General features: G+C 28.3%; 1 protein-coding gene across 1 annotated transcript; it reads left to right on the top strand.

The window, feature by feature from the left end:
* The first annotated feature begins 8,586 nt into the window (after positions 1-8,586).
* Positions 8,587-15,695, top strand: LOC110658853 (C2 domain-containing protein At1g53590). Its single transcript, XM_058142650.1, has 12 exons — positions 8,587-9,112; positions 9,241-9,315; positions 9,500-9,643; positions 10,244-10,339; positions 10,420-10,551; positions 11,603-11,755; positions 11,992-12,033; positions 12,550-12,598; positions 13,497-13,589; positions 13,671-13,854; positions 14,027-14,150; positions 14,250-15,695. Exons 1-12 carry the CDS (start codon positions 8,987-8,989, stop codon positions 15,393-15,395), a joined length of 2,364 nt encoding a protein of 787 aa, XP_057998633.1. The 5' UTR covers positions 8,587-8,986; the 3' UTR covers positions 15,396-15,695.
* The last annotated feature ends 1,885 nt before the right edge of the window (positions 15,696-17,580 follow it).

Here is a 17,580-nt window from a genome sequence, read left to right as displayed (position 1 = left end):
AATATCTAATTTTTTTTAATAATTACGTAATAATTCTAATATTATTCAATGTGAAATTTTTTTCCATTTCTTTAGAATTACTTGACCATATATATATATATATGTGTGTGTGTGGTTAAGGTAGAATTTACAATAAAAGTGTATTATTATTAAAATTACTTATGAGTTAAGATATATATAATATTTTTGAAATAGGATTTGCGTAGCATCTCAAATTTTTAAATAATTATTTTATATGAAAATTATAATATTTTATTATATTAAATATTATAAAAATTTATATGAAATTTTTTGAATTTTTAAAATTGGGTTTAATTTTCTTAAAATAATAAATTTCATATATTTTTAAAGATTTATTTAAAGATCACGTGACAAATCTAAAAATATATTTAGATTCTATATTTTTTTTTGAGTTTTCTGTAACTTTTTTAAAATTTTTGAGCCTTGTTTTGAGTTTCAGGGTAGAGTAAAAATCTAATTTCGAGTATCTTAAATTGAACCGATCGAATTGAACTACCCATGTTTTTCTTTCCTTCTTCCTCCCGTGCGCACCCAACCCCTATCCCTTCTCTCTTCATTTTCTCTCTCCTCTCTCCTCCTCAGCTTGTCGGCGCACCACCAGGGAGCCTCCCCGCCACCACCCTAAGTGCTAGAAAATCTGGCTTGAAACTCCCTCAGGTGCAAAGCACGACCCATCAACTTTTCGCCCAAAATTTGGTCGATCCAGCCACTAATTGGACTAGATTCAGTTCCAATCACCTTTTACATTTCGATAGCTTTCCAAAGACACCAAGAATATGAATTTTCGTTCAGCGATTTGTCCAATTTAAGCCTGAAAAGTTTGAATCCATTTCAACTTTTGTACTAAATTTCCCCCAAACTGGAAAACCCACTAAGATTCTGAGAGTACCGGCATACTCCACTCGACGAGAGTTTCGCAGTGATAAAAATTTCAAAATTTTTTGACACCGAAAATCCGATGAGTCCCACGGACTTCGCAATATTTTTTAGAGCCCTAATTGAGCTTATTTAATTTCATAAAAACTATATTCTGACTCTTAGTGTTGTGAGCTTTGTGTAGGTACCTTTGTTTCAAGGAAATTCCACCGGCGATGAGATCTGCATTTTCAGGTCGGACAGATGAGTTGCCAGAGTCGCTTCAGAAACAAGTCAAAATTATAGTCCCTACCACCATTTTCAGATGCCCCGGACGAGTTACAAGCAACAGAATTAGCGTAGGTAAACTTGAACTCTAAATTTTCTTATTTACATAGTATCGGGTTTATAATAAAAATCCATAAAATATTTGTAGAGGATTATAAAATTATAATTTCTTTTGCAATAGCCTTATAACATTGGTAAGGATTGCAAGATAAAATTTTAGAATTTTTATATCTAGTTTGGATAATTTTTATAGAATGCAAATTTTAGGAGCTACAACTGAATTTTCTAATTTTGTGAGTTTTACCTAGTTTGGAGGGCTTAGGAGGGGTCATATGATGTTGATGAGATATGAATATGGGACTTGTGATTTTAGAAGTATGATTTGAATCACTTTGTAGGTTAGATAGGTCCTAGGTATAGAAAAAATTCTGTCGGATTTTCGACATAAATTAGGGTGTCTTCGGACTTTCTAAATTCTTATTTTGTATTAGAGCTGACAAATTCATTAATATAATTATTTAGGTGAGCATGGACAATTATCGACATAAATTATCTTCCTCCACTCAGTTGCCCCAGTAGTCTCTGGTATACTGTGAGTAGATATTGATTTTATTTATAATTTCAATATTATTATACATAGAAGGCATGCTCGTGCATTCACTTATAATTATATGTATATAGCTATTATAGGCACACTTTATATTGTATTATTATTTGATAAAATTGATGTGGATATCGCCTTAGGGCGTGTGTCGGCGTGCGTGAGGTGTGGTCTGGATATGGGTAGGATGGGAAGATCGGTTTGAGCTAGTCTCGCTTGGAACCCAATCCTTTTTGTAATAAGTCGGGGTAAGTACAGTTTTGAGTTGATCTCGCTGACCCTCGCATTTGGATTATTAGGAAAAAGTCTGAATCAAGTTGATCTCGCTGGCAAATGTTGGAATTAAAAGAGCTGTGCAGGGGATCAACGCTCATATATATATATTTGATTGATGTGATACACGGGTGTGTGAGTGCTCTAAATTATTTTTTATGTGAATATTGTTTGAACTTGGTTGAATATATTGATATACACAGCATTTCATCCTTATGGATGCATTAGCTCAAGATAGTTATAGAAATTGTATTTAAAATTAATATCTTACTCCATGAGTAGAATGCTCACTACTGTTCATCCTATTTTTCTAGGCTACATGACGATTTCATTTTCAAAATAACCTGTTTCCTTTCTCACAAGTTTATTAGCAGCCATTCCTTATACTTTATTTTCTTAATTTAAAATTTAGAACTCTGCATATGTTAGGAATATTATATTTGGTGTGGGACTATAAAAGATTATTTATTTTAAAATTGTAAACTTATATTTATATTTGTGTGGTTGAATGGGATGAATATATATATTGGTTGAGAGAGCTAAGCTCCCATTTGATATTTTTATTGAGCTAAAACTCCCCGTTGGGCAGTTTAATTTATGGCCGGACTCTGTTCGGTTGATTTATTGAAAATGGGATATAGATATGAGCTTTATGGTTGGGCTAAAACCAGTTAGGCTTACTATGGATTTTGTAGGCGCTGACTCAAGTTCTAATGCTGGTCTGACCCATAATTTGGTCGTGACAATTTGTAATAAGATTAAAATTTTAATCAATATTTTTGTAGATAGTATAAATTTAATAGGAAATTTTAATCAGTTTAAGCCTACTCCTATTTTTATATTATACTAGTTTTTTTGGTACCATGTGTTATATGTTATTTTACTTGTTTTACAAGTTTCTGATTTAATTTTTTTTATATAATTTTCTATTTTTTTATATAATTTTCTTATATTTTTTTCCATATGATATAATATTATTTTTAATATTCCATGTGATACTATGTTGAAAAAATGGACTGGGTTTAACTTCACTGTAAAAACTAATTTAAGGGAAAGAAATTTGTTTAAGTTATATATGTAACACAGAGTTCTTATTTGAAATCAATGTGGGACAACAAGACTAACTAATAATTAAAAAATAAAAATCATGTTCATGCACATAAGGATATTAACAAATTATAATTAATTTGCATTTAAACTAAATAGACATAAGAAAGTTAAAATCTCATGCCATCTAAAGTAAAATACATTGTTTATGTAAATATGATATTAATTATCTCAATATTACTGGATAAATCAATATTAAACATGAAAAAAATAGCAAAATCAATTTATCTTGGCTTATATAAACATCATTGAATTTGTAAGGATATTATTTGATATTGACAATAAAAAAAAACCTTTGTAATCATTCATATATAACTACTCTCACAAAAATAATATTTATGACATGCAAAAAGTCATAAAATCTAAATACTTATAAATAGATTTTGCTCATTGAAAAAAAGAGACACATAAAAATATAGTGAAGAAAGAAAAGATATATATATATTATATATCATTTGTCCTATTTTAAAAAAAAGGGTATTTAAATATTAAAAACTTATTGGTTGCTAATAATTAAAAAAAAAACAACAAATTTTTAATAAATATTTGTCACTAAATTAGAATTAGAATTCATATCTATTGATGTAAATAAAAATTTTATTTAATTAAATATTTATTTTTAATTATAATATTATAATTATGTTAATTAAATAGTTAATTTTTAAATAGTAATTTTATAATTTAATATTACAAATTTGTAAATATTTAGAATAATTAAAAAAATAAATTAGTGAAAATAACATTCTGTATTTAAAGTTGTTTATTAATTTTATTAGAGTGAACTAAATTAATAATACTTATAGTTTAAGAATATAAAATTATAATATGATTTTTGGTATAATTTAAATTAATATTAAAATATTTTAAAATTTTAGTTTATATTATAATATTAGTAATTAAAATTATTTATAAATTTAGTGATGAATAAGTCATTGTTAGAAATTATTAGTGATTATATGGAATAACTTCTCATTGATGAAAAGTGTTAGTGACAGATATATCATTATTAAAATTATTAGAGATGAAATTGTATTAAATAACTTCTTATTACTAAATGTATTAGTGATAGACACATTATTTACAAAGGTAACTAATGATGTATTTAATTGAATAATAGATCAATTTTTCATCGTTTTGGTAATAAATACATATATATGTTAATATATATATATATATATATATATATATAATTTTTATTAATATTTTTATAAATAATATAAATCATAAATAATATTTTAGATAATGCTAGTGTTACCTTCTTATATTTATATATTATAAAAAACTATAAATGGATTTTAGTTTTAATTTCATTAATAATACATCATTTATTGCATTTCAGCGGTTTATTTATTATTTTATATTTATAAATAAATATAATTACATATGTTATTATTTTATTATTATAATTATAACTAAATAATTGATTAAATAATTTAATTCAGTTATATTTAATATTTTTATTATATTTTAATTAATTTATTCAATTAGTTTTTTATTTTTAATTAATAAGAGAATTGAAAATAAAAATTTAAATTTAATACCTAACAAATAATTGGTACATTATTATTGAGCTGAACAAGACTAGTTTTAATTTTTTTTTTATTTTAAGTTTAATTTAGATAATTTTTTTAATTTTATTTGAAATACATAAAATAAGGCGAAGAACTGTGGGTATGTGGATGTGTGTTGTTCTTCTTATCAAGTTGACATCATCGTGGGAAACCGCTAGTCGGCAAACACGTGAGAATTTCGGGCAGCCATCTTCAAGTCGACCTCTTTTATGGGATGAAATTAACATTGGATAAAATAATAAATTTAATTGTATATCAATTAATTTTAATTTAATAATATTAAAATTATTATAAACTTATAAAATTTTAAATTAAATTTAGTAAAAATTAATTAAAAAAAATAAGATCAAATATTTGAGTTAACCCTAGTTGAGATGGACTGTATGTTTGAAATTAAGTTTGGCTTGAAATTGATCGACAAAAACATTTTGAGCAAGTTTGAAAACTGTAAAAAAAAAAAATTAGAAAAAGGTTTTAAAAGATTAAAATTAAATTAATTATTTAAATTAAAAAATATACTTTCTTTTTGAGATAAAAACATTATGCATGAATTCTTTAAAAATTTATTTTTTTTAATTGCCTATATAAAAATAGTATTGTATTTACTTTCTTTTTAATATGTGTTGTGTGTTATTTATATTTATTATATATACTTATAATTTTTTTATATATAATTTTTTATATATAATATAATATTACCATAAATAATATAATAATTTTCAATAGCTAATTAAATTTAATTATTTATTGTAATAAAAAATAAAAAATTCATTTTTTGAAAAAAATTCATTTTTTGTTAAAAATAAATAGTCTCATCTTAATTAAAAAGAAATATATATACAAAATAAAAAATTAACCTTATTAAAATTTCAATTTAATATTACATGCATTAAACATAAAAATAATATAATTTTAAGAGTACCATAAATATATAATTTTTTTTTTTTTTAATGGAAAAGGCTTTCATTAGCTACGAAACCAGTTAAGACAGCATTAGGAATTGCTGTTGAAAAAGAAGGGCCAAAATAACACACAGAATCAAAAGCCATGAGCAATAACGGAAGCAAGAACATGAACCACTTGATTATTAGCCTGCAGGACATGAACAAAACTGCAGGTGAAATATTAAAATTTGGAAAGGTTACTGTAATTGCTGATATTTTAAATTAAATATTAATTATAATTCATACCATCCTAAATAAAAATGTTATCTTTTTTAGTGTCGACACTCTCTTTTTATCCAACTACTCCATTTGCTATCTAAACATATGTTTAGCATTATCTTAATTAGTACGTTGAAAAAAATAATTTAAAAAATATTATTTTATTATTTTAATATTTTTATTGTTAAAATTTATTAAGTTTAATTTTAAATTATTTTTTATTCAAAAAATATTTTTTTAATAATAATTTCAATAATAATATCAATAAACTATAACTTTGTTTACCAACCCTACAAATTAATTTACTTCACAAGCAAGAAATCTGCAAAACTATAATATTAATATTAGTGTAAGAGTTTGAAACTTAACTTTGCTATCTTTCTTGACGATTATGCATTATCTAGGAGTCACAAGCATATTATATATTTAATTTAACTATATAATTTTAAAATAGGATTGCAGAAATTAATTAAATAATAAGCACCATACAACATTAATTCTATTACTATAAAATTAATATATAAATAATTGTTTGTGCTTAATAGTACATAAAAAATATATGAAAGTAATTATTATTTATTGATATTATTATTTATAAATTTTATTGCTACCAATAATTTCTTTATTTTTACAGCAATTATAATTTTATTATAAAATACCTATGATAATAACTTTTTAAGTAATAACATACAATAATTTATATATCACTATTAAAGTATAAAATTTATTACTGTAAGTTTATAGCGACAATATAAGAATTATTGTTAAAAAATTGTGATCGTAAGTATTTTATAATAAAATTATGATTGCTAAAAAAAAATTATTAGCAGTAATAATTATTACTGTCAAAAGTTTATTAATGATAATAATAATAAATAATAATTGTTGTAATATTTGTTTTATATCAATAATAATAATAAATAATAATTATTGTAATATTTGTTTTATATCAATAATAATAATAATAAATAATAATTGTTGTAATATTTGTTTATATCTCATTAGACGAAATTTTTTATGTTGATGCTATATGTTAATTTTATATCGATAAAATTAATGTTGCTATAAAATTTTTTACTTTTATTTTTGTAGTGAAGGATTATTAATAATTAGAATTATTAAGTTAAATATAAATATGATTAAGTATCTAATAAAATTATAAATAGAATTAAAAATTTTAAATTTATATAAATTTTAAAATTAATTTAAATAATAAAAATATAATTATAAATAATATAAAAAATTAAAGATATTTTTCACCATTCCTTATTCCATCTTTTTATTTTTATATATATTATAGATAATACATGTGAACTGCGCATCAAAATTTATCTAATGAAAATTATTACTCAACTCAAGTTTTATTGCTAATGACTATATAATTATATATAAAATTATTTTTATTTTGAATATATACATAATATAATTATTAATTTCAAAAACAATAACACAATACATATATATATATATATATATATATATATATATATATATATATATATACATAATTGATCCAAAATTTATTATTATAAAAATTATTGAAAATTCATTTGAAAAAGGATAAAAATTAGTTAAATATGACATTATAATAAAAATAAATAATAAAATTAACTTATTATTTTTAAGCAAATATGCATCTTTTATTATACATAATTTTAGGAAAAACATTTTGAATATTTTTGACGTTTAAAAGAAAATTATTTAATACCCAAAACGTTAGAAAATTGAAAGAAAAACATTTTTCAATATGTTCTAAACGCCAAACAATAATTTTATTTTGTTTTTTAATTAAAATTTTTAATTCTATAATCTTCATCCTACAATCAAAAATTACATATTTAATTTTTCCATATTTATAAAAATACTTAAAATTACAAATTTATTACTAATTTTCTTCTTCACCTTTCCTTCTTTATTCATATTTTCTATTTATATTGCATTTTTATATTATATTTTAATAATCACATTTATTCTAGTTCTGTTTTAATTTATATTTTATTAATGTATTTACAAAAAGAGTTTTAATCAATCCCATTTTAATTCTAATTCTATTTTAAATTGTATCAATCTATTTTAATTGGGATTAAATTATTAATTATTAATTATAATTTTATTTTAATTTGTATTCAAATAATGTGTCCATAAAAATAAATCTTTATTTATTTTTATGATTAATGTTCGTTATTACCTTTAAACAATTATAGCACTAAAAAAATCAAGTTTTATAAATAATTTATTGTGTAAAATAAAATTTTAATTTTTAACATTTAAATTAATTTTACTTATTGTATTAATTACGTAATAATTTATATTTTTTATTTTATCTTCATCATGTGCATTAGCATTATATGTAACCAGAGGACTCTTTTGTTTCTCTTTCTATTTTTATTAGCTTCTACCTCTTCCGGTGGTTCCTAATTTATTCATTTTCTTTTTTATTTTTCTGTCTCAATATATTATCTTTCAATTTTTTCGGTCAAATAATCATAATTTCTAACCTTATAAAATTAAATGAAATAAAAAATATATAAATATGAATATTATTTATTTATATTATTGGCATTTTATATAATAATTCATTACATTTTTTAGTGTATAATAATGAATTAAAGTCCTAAAATAAAAAAAATCTAATCGATTCTAATTTTCTTTTAAAAAATATTATTTTTTTTCTATTTTCTAACCAATGGGAAAATAAAATATTTCTTAAAATTGAGATGAAAAAAAAAAGATCTATTTAGGGCTAAAATCTGGTGAGGAAGATGCTGTAAAGTACGTGGAATAGGCGCGTGGCTCCCAACTGTCGGTGACATTTGCCTGAAATTTGAAATGCTTGGTTTCATCATTCCTGGCTTCTTTACGTAAATATATTATACTTAATACATCTCTGCGATTGACCATGACCTTTGGCTCTGCTCCTTCTTCCTTCACCCCATTTGCTTATTTGCTTTGTTCTGTTTCTTCGCCGGGAAATCAAAACTTCCTCCACTTCTTTACTTGTGTAGGAAATCAATTTGATTGATCCCATGATGGGATTTTTTGGGATTTTTATTTTGGTAGATGCTCTCTGATAAGTTCTACTAGAAGTTGAAGAGAGAGAGAGAGAGATGGATATAACAGAGATATCCATAATGCATCATGTGGGCATTGTACTGTTTTTGCTTTGGTTGCTTTCTTTTTTCAATCAATGCCACCCAGTTGCCTATCTCATTTCTTTGATATATCTCTATGCGGTATCAATTGATTCTTCTTTCTCTTGATTTTTCTTTTCAATTTCTTCTTCTTCTTCTTCTTCTTCTTCTTCTTCTTCTTCTTCTTCTTTTTTGTTGAATTTCTGCTGATGGGTTTCTTTCTCTGAAAGGTTCATGACAGGTATATTATGCGATTGAGGAGGAAATTGCAATTCCACGAAAGAAAGAGAGCGAATCAGAAGAGAGTAAATTTCTTTCCTTAATTTGGGTTGGGTTCATCATATTCTTCAATCTTTTCTAACGTTCTCTTATTCTTGAATCAGAAAAGACTTCAAAAGAGTGTATATGCTTTTAAGCTTATTCAGTTATTCTTCTTTTTGTTAGTACAAGGGAAGGCAAAGCTATAAACTTCTTTTTGGGTTTCTTCAGGTGCTTGCTGATTCTGAAACTGTTCGCTGGTTGAACCATGCTGTGGAAAAGATGTGGCCCATTTGTATGGAGCAGATTGCATCGCAGAAGATTCTACTCCCCATTATACCTTGGTTCTTGGACAAGTATAAACCATGGACCGCTGTATGAATCCGCCTATCTCATACTTTATTTATTTATTTTTTTTTAATGCTATCCTTTGATTTTGGTTGGTCTAAGTCTTGAGTTGCCCTTTTCTTCTTCTTTTATCTGTTTATTTTGCCTAGGGATGATGATCCCTTTGTTAGATTAGGCTACTCGGTCATGGTTGAGTCGCTATTTCAGCCTGAAAAAATTACCCATGTTAGTTTACAACATGGACGTGGATTTTATACTTTATTACTTCAAATTATTGAGAAAATCAATTAAGATAGTCTCATGTCCATATGTATGTAGTCTTAATACTCACTTCCAAAATATGTGTATTTAAATCCAATCCATGACTTTGAGGGCAATTCTAATTTGCCTTTTTGAAACATTGTTCTGAGATATCCAATTTCCATATGACCTATTGTGTGTTTTAGTGTGCAAATGGAAGAGCTTAAGAATGTGGAATAATTATTTTAAATAGCCATTTGACAAATCTTTGGGCAGTGGTCGTCATCTGTTCTTGCCGTGTTTGTCATGGAAATTTTGAATTTGTCTCTGAAAAATTTTCTGATTCAATTTGTGGGTTGTTTCTGCTTGCATATGCTAAATGTGCAGAAAAAGGCTGTGGTTCAACACCTATATTTGGGAAGAAATCCACCAATGTTCACAGAAATGAGGGTTCTTCGCCAATGTTCCAGTGATGACCACTTGGTATATATCATCAAGAATGCTGATCTCTCTAATTGTAAACGTTGTGGCTGCAATTTGTTTTCTTATTCAAAGTAGTGCAGGCATTGGAATTGGGAATGAGCTTTTTGACGGCAGATGATATGAGCGCAGTACTTGCTGTCAAATTAAGGAGAAGACTGGGATTTGGAATGTGGGCTAAGTTGCATATGAAAGCTATGCATGTTGAAGGGAAGGTATATAGCTTGAATTCCATGACTGTTATGCTGATATATGTTAATAAAAGTGGGCAAGGTGTATTTATGTTTTTTATGAGCAATTCTGACAGTTTTGAGTCAAAGAGGAGCATGAGGATGGTGGGGAGTGACAGTGCATGCATTAATTGCAAAATTCTCTCTTAGGAATGAAATTTCATCATATCATACAGAAATCAGCTTAAAGTCTCTGCCTATAGTGACAATATGAAACAAAGAAATTTGCTTTTCTTTTTCCAAAGTTCACTTTGAAAAGTTTGGAACATATCATATTCCATGTATATTTTCTGCAGAATTATCTTTTCTGGACTTTTGTTTTTATTTTTCCAGATTATAGTGTATTATGCAAGTCATTGATGAATGATTATATCCTAAAATCTGTTTTATGGGTATAAATATCAAAAGGGAAAGAGTACTTGTAACTGTAAGACATGGCATGTCTTACACGATGCTGTTCATGGTTTTTTCTACTTCTGCTGGAACTTTAGAACACACTTTGGTCAAATGGCTTTACCTCATATGATGTATCTCCATATTTTGCTTTTTTTATTTATGTATTTAATATTTTTGTTTTGCTACCTTTAGGACTTTTGAACATAAACCTTTAATATCATTAACTTTGTATACTTGTATCTAATATCTATCAACATGCTATAGAGGAAAAATTTTCTGCTTATGTTTTTTGCCCTATATATATACGCACACACACACACACACACACACACATGCACACACACATTAAGGATATTGCTTAGAAGCTTTTCCATGGCAATAAATCTTTATTCTTTGGCGAATTGCATGTTGCATATAGAGAATTGGATGGCATTAATTCATTTAGTTGAGGATATTGAAGCATGTAGAATTCTGGATCTTTTGTCATGCTTGAAATCTGATAGGTTCACTCTTTTCTTATTTGGAATATGAGATCCTTGCAATGGATGACGAAATGACATCATTGAGTTCCCCCCTTCCCCTCTGTTAGTGCAATCTGACTAGTATTATATTCACTTCAATTGTTGCCCATCCATTTTAGGTCTTGATTGGAGTGAAGTTCCTTCCCTGCTGGCCTTTCCTTGGCCGTTTGAGGGTATGCTTTGCTGAGCCTCCTTATTTCCAAATGACCATCAAACCTATCTTCACTCGCGGCCCTGGTGTTACTGAACTTCCAGGGATTGCTGGATGGCTAGTAAGTCATATCCAGACAATTTTTAAAAGGATTTCTTTAATTTCTTTTTTCTTTTTCTTCCCTCTATCCCTCTGTGTGTGTCTCTGTGTGTGTGTGTGTGCGTGTGTGTGTGTGTGTGTGTGTGTGTGTGTGTGTGTGTGTGTCTTACATTTAAATGGTCCTACACAGCCACACACATATTCTCATCAACTCATTGCCTCTATCCAAATCTTACATGCAGTCTTTTTCTTGATTAGGACAAGCTTCTGTTGGTTGCATTTGAGCAGACACTTGTTCAGGTAAAGTTGTTGTTGTTGTTTTTTTTTTTTTTTTTTTTTTTTTTTTTTTTTTTTTTTTTTTTTAACTTCTGAGACTTGGTCAAATTGACTTGACTTATCATCCTCCTTCTATACTTTAAAAATTGAACATTTAAAAAAAAAGTTTGGCCTAATATACCTTTACTCCTTTTTTTTTTTCAAAATCAAACAATTTAGCCCGTGTTCTAAAAAATCAACATTTCATTCCTTTTATAACCTAAATTGGTTTTTTTTTATTTTTTATACTAAAACTAAATCATTCTTAGACATCTTTTAGCCAATAAAGACCAAAATGCTAATTTTTACAAAATTTAAGGACCAAAGTATTTGATTTTGAAAAGAGAGGACCTATGCAGATCGAGGCCAAATCTGAAGGGGTTTTTTTTTTTTTTTTGGATTGTCCCTTGAGAATTCTTCAGCTGACAAGTGGTAGTTTCTCTCTTATTTATGAAAATTGGCAGTGGTGCTTCAAATGTATAATTTTTTGCTTTATTGCAGCCCAACATGTTAGTTGTGGATGTGGAGAAATTTGCTTCAGCAGAGCCAGGTGATTTACTGATAGGAAATGTTAATAAGGCTTTATTGTGGAACTATGGTTCAGGGCTTTGTCAATTAATTTTTCTGAGTGAATGACTCCTTGTTTATCAATGTTGCGGGGGAGATTCATGATGCAGACTGAACATAATTTAAGTGGAGTGCTCATCTATTTTCTTTTTTGGCATTAATCTTGTTCTCAGAACTTGGTTTTCAGTGGTAATAATGCCCTGAAATTATTTTCAGATCCACTGTCATTAGCATTTTAACTAGGATTTGCCTTTTTCAGTTCACAATATTGATTTTAAAATATAAAGAAGCAGGAAAAGTGCGCATGGATTTAGAATGGGGAAGAGAAAGATATTAAGTGCACTGCAAATTGCAGATGCATTATTTTGGCATCAATTTAGGAAGGTTAATGCAAGGAATTCTGTTTTGCAAAGTTATCTGAAGTTGGGCATACTGATTTCCGTGGTATGTGGACTTGAAAGGATGTCCACTAAAAAACATTCTGAAAACATGGTACAATGAGAGTAGGCTTATTTGTTTTGTTCTATTGTTTGACTAATTAAGAGTTATATGCAGTGTTATTAGGCTGAAGTGAAAGAACTCATGTAAAGCTTTTTCTCATCCCTGCATTTTTTTTAAATGCCAAGTAATTTGATGAAAATGGTGTTTTGGATTGAGCATATGATAATTCATTGTGATTGCATGAATATGCTGTTACACATGTTTGTAAGCAAGCTTAGTCTGTGTTCTCTGTTTTAGAAAGACAAGTGATGGTTTAACGTTAGCATTTTAATACCTTTATAAGCTATTCTAGAAGTTATTGTACAATCTGGTGCAATTTTAAATGTATTTTTACAAGCAAGTTAAATGTTTAACCTTTGCAATAATTGTTTGCTTGTCAGATAATTGGTTCTCTGTAGACGAGAAGGAACCCATTGCTTATGCCAAAGTTGAAGTTGTGGAAGCATCCGACATGAAACCGTCTAACTTAAATGGTTGATTTAAGCTACTAATGTTTTATCTTTAGCCATTTAATGCTCCACATATATGAGATATAAAACTTGTTTATTTTTCAGGATTGGCTGATCCGTACATTAAAGGACAACTTGGCCCTTACAAATTCAGGACGAAGACACAAAGGAAAACTTTGGCCCCAAAATGGCACGAGGAATTCAAGATCCCCATTTGCAGATGGGATTTGCCTAATGTGCTGGCTATTGAGGTTTTTGATGAGGACCATTTTGTTGATGATTCCCTTGGGTTTGTCTCTTCTCCACGTGATATGAATATGGTTAAATGGTTATATTTTCATTTTTGTTAAGAACAAAAGCAATACTTTTTTTTTTCTTTTACTTATTTGGTGGTTCAGCTTTCTGTTTAATTTATTTTCCATAATATAATTTTAATGTATGTTATCTTCTGTTACCTACAGGGATTGTACCATTAACATCAATGATCATAGAGGTGGCGAGAGACATGACATGTGGTTGCCACTCCAGAAAATTAAAATGGGGAGGCTGCATCTTGCAATAACTGTTCTTGAAGAAAATGCTAAGGTAATTTCCACAAATTTTGGGTGTCAAATGTTCAACAAAAAGCATAGTGCACTTGTCTCATAGATCATCCAATGAGAATCTGGAATATAATTTGTTTAGGGGAGTGATGATTTTTTTGATGGAGAAACATTGAGCAAGGCAGAAATAAGAGATTCCTTTGTAAGTGAGGCTGCAAATAGAGCTTCCTTTTCATCATCCACAACATCAGACAAGTCTGCTGGAGTGCCAGATAATTTTGAGCCTGTAAACATTGAAGGGCAACAAAAAACTGGGATATGGGTATATCAATCTGGAAGTGAAGTATCACAAACTTGGGAGACTAGAAGAGGGAAGATTAAGCGCCATGATAATGAAGTTGGTGAAGATCCTCGTGATTCATTTGGTGGAATTTATTCAGCAACTTCTGGGCTCCTTAATAATGAGAGTAGCAATATTGATGAAAATGCGGAGGGTAAAAGTTCAATGAACAAAGTCCGGAAGGGTTTACGTAAGATTAGCTTAGTACTTCATAGAAGTCCTAAAAATGAGGAAAATTTGGGCAGCAATGAGGAGACTGTTCAATCTCCTTATGCTAACATTAAAGCTGTTAATCAGAAGGAGATTGGTTTGAATTTCATAGTGGAAAACAGCCTTCCTAAGCCTACAGTTCCAAAAGAAGTTAATTTGATTTTGAGTCCTGAGGGACCAGAAAGTCCAGGGAAGGGAAATGTCAAAGACAAGGCAAAGAGTATTTTAAAACGTGCTGAAAAGTCTGCTCGCGGCATAAAGCATGTGCTTTCCCGAAAAGGGTCAAGAAAGTCTCGAAGTGGCTTATCTGATGTAAAAGAACTAGAAATATATCCAGAGTCCAATTTGTCTAATGATGAATCTCTTACGTCTCCTCAAGTTCAAAGAATCCCAGTTGTTTCTAGTTCCGCATCTTCCTGTTATGGTAATGATGATCCCAATAAAAAGCAGGAGAATGTTGTGCAGGCTGGTTCAAGTAAGTTTGCAATGGAAGCAGAGGGCAAAATGAAGAAGGTAAATGTCTATGTTCTGGAGAGTATAGATGAGAACGAGGTGACCATCTCTAGTGGTGGTAATGAGGAGTTGTCAAAACATCAGCAATCTGAAAAGAAATTGGATGGTGATGAAGCGGAGGAGTTCTCAAGCTATCAGCTCTGTGGGAAGAAATTGGATGGTAATAGACCAGAGTTCTCAAACCCTCAGCTCTCTGAAGAGAAATTGGAAGGAGAGATTAAGTAAAAGCTGTTCTGTTTGGCAGAATGTGAATTAGTAGTAAGGATAGAAATGAGGTTGCCTCCATCCAGTACGGTCGCTATCCATTGTACATTATTCTCCTACACAAAGTTTGGATAGTTTTATCATAGCTAAACATGGTATGCATACAATTACCATTCAAAATTTTATTTTCCTTATTACTTGTGTAATATCTTTCATGTATGTGAAGAGGTTTATACCCCATAGAAACCATATCTTTTTGTAAATTAACCAAACATATTTGGTTGTATTAAATATAAAAATTTTGGGAGTTTGTGTTATAAATTGAAATTCTACTTGTACATTCTCCATTTAATAATACTTGGCATATTTAAAGCTGATAAATCTTGCACAAAATAGCTTATATCTAATGGCTTGTATGAAAGCTAAAGTTACTTAAATAGCTCTAATTTCTCCATATAATAATCGTCTTCTTTTTTTAGCTCTCCACTATTCCAATTTCTGGCCTCAAGTGCCCTTGAAGCGCATTAACAAAAGAATAAAAGATGCAACAATTTTTTTTTTCAATTCCCTCGTCATGGAACATGGTATGGCAGGGATGTTTGATAAGGCAGAGAAGTTGTCTGACGATATGCCTGTTAAGTGGTGGGATCCGGCTTGTTCCAATGCAGTGATAAATGAGTTCTTGAAATTAAGGCTGGGGGGCTGGAAGAGGCAATTCGAGTTTTTGATGATACAGGGGAGAGAGATGTTGTTTCTTGGTGCTCTATGGTTGATGGTTCTTGCAAGGAGGGAAGGATTGTTGAGGCTCGAGGGTTGTTTGATAGGATGACAATTAGAAGTGTGGTTCCTTGAATGGATGGACATATGATTTGATTTTGAGTGCCATTAGTTTAGAATGAGGTATTTGAGCTATATATAAGATTTGGACAAACATTTTCTCGTTGAATTAGTTTTTAGGATGGCATTAAGCCTAGTTCATTTCTAACCTATCTTGCTTCAATGTTGGGTCACCTATAAATTTGTTTGGCTGCAAGGGAATGCAGGTGCATAGTTTGATTTTCTACATAGAAGTTGGGTTTGATTCCTTTTTAGGCAATTCTGTGATCATCACAATGTATTGCCAAGTTAAAATTTCAAATTTCAAATCAAACCAAGATTAGTGCGGCGATTCCAAGTCCCGGAACCCTCATTAGTGCCTTGGAGCGACTGAGTAGAATTCAAGTGCCTTGAGGAGGGAGTCAATCATAGCCCAAAACAAACACTCCAGGCCAATTTACAAAGGGTGAATTGAATAATGTCGTCAGAGATTGTTGCTGCAGACCCTTTCATGGAACCCAGCACCTCCTCTGACCTGCACATTGTAATCACCTGTGGTTATGATGATGATACTCCTAAGCCTTTTGATAGTGAGAGGTTGCCTTAGACTTTGGCTAGGGAAATCAAGAGGTTTCTCAGTGTTGCCAATTCCATCCAAACACAGGAGCCTCCTGTTGATTATCTTTGCAAGCCATTTCACAGAATTTATATGGATTGCTGTTCTTTCATCATTCTTTTGCTTGTTTGAATGTTTGGTTTTGACTGTTCGCTGAAGTTGAATTTAGTTGATGATGCTGCCCAATTTCTCCTTTAGTTATGATTTTTAGTTAAGTTTCTTCTTCTCCTTTTATTGGAGTGGAGAATTAGACTTAGATATGGTTTTTGTTAATTATGATTTTTAATTGAACACCCGTGCCGATTCATATTTTATATAATGATATCTATTATTTAAATTCATTTTATATAAATTATTAATAAAATGTAAAGAAAATTATTATTTATTATTTATTTTTTAATAAAATTAACTATTTAATTCTATATTTTAAAAAATATGCTATTTAGCTTATTAAATTTTTTATTTGTCAATACTAATTAAATTAATATTTAGTTATTTTTTTAAAAAATAATTAATTAATTTATATATTTTAAAAATATTACTATGTAGTCTCTGTTTTAACAATATTAATTAGTTTTATATTTTAAAAAATATAATATTTTTTTAAAATATATTTTTAAATAAAAATAAAAATTTTATTATGTATAAATTAAATTTTATTAGTAATTTTTTCTTAAAAATACAATATATTTTATATATGAACCGCTTAATTAAACTCAATAAAAAAAAATATCAGAGGTTAAAGCTAAAACTTTTCTATAATTGAGATGCTAA

This window comes from Hevea brasiliensis, unplaced genomic scaffold (assembly GCF_030052815.1).
Source record: "Hevea brasiliensis isolate MT/VB/25A 57/8 unplaced genomic scaffold, ASM3005281v1 Scaf62, whole genome shotgun sequence".
Lineage (NCBI taxonomy): Eukaryota > Viridiplantae > Streptophyta > Magnoliopsida > Malpighiales > Euphorbiaceae > Hevea > Hevea brasiliensis.
Note: the sequence above shows the minus strand (reverse complement) of the source record. Positions and strands in the feature narration are given on the sequence as shown.

What these genes read in the sequence shown, in the direction of transcription:
- LOC110658853 (XM_058142650.1), top strand. Translation starts at nt 8,987, where the DNA reads ATGGATATAACAGAGATATCCATAATGCATCATGTGGGCATTGTACTG. An exon ending in GTTCCAGTGATGACCACTTG is followed by an intron (nt 10,340 to 10,419) that starts GTATATATCATC and finishes AAAGTAGTGCAG; the next exon opens with GCATTGGAATTGGGAATGAG. An exon ending in GAAACCGTCTAACTTAAATG is followed by an intron (nt 13,590 to 13,670) that starts GTTGATTTAAGC and finishes TTTATTTTTCAG; the next exon opens with GATTGGCTGATCCGTACATT.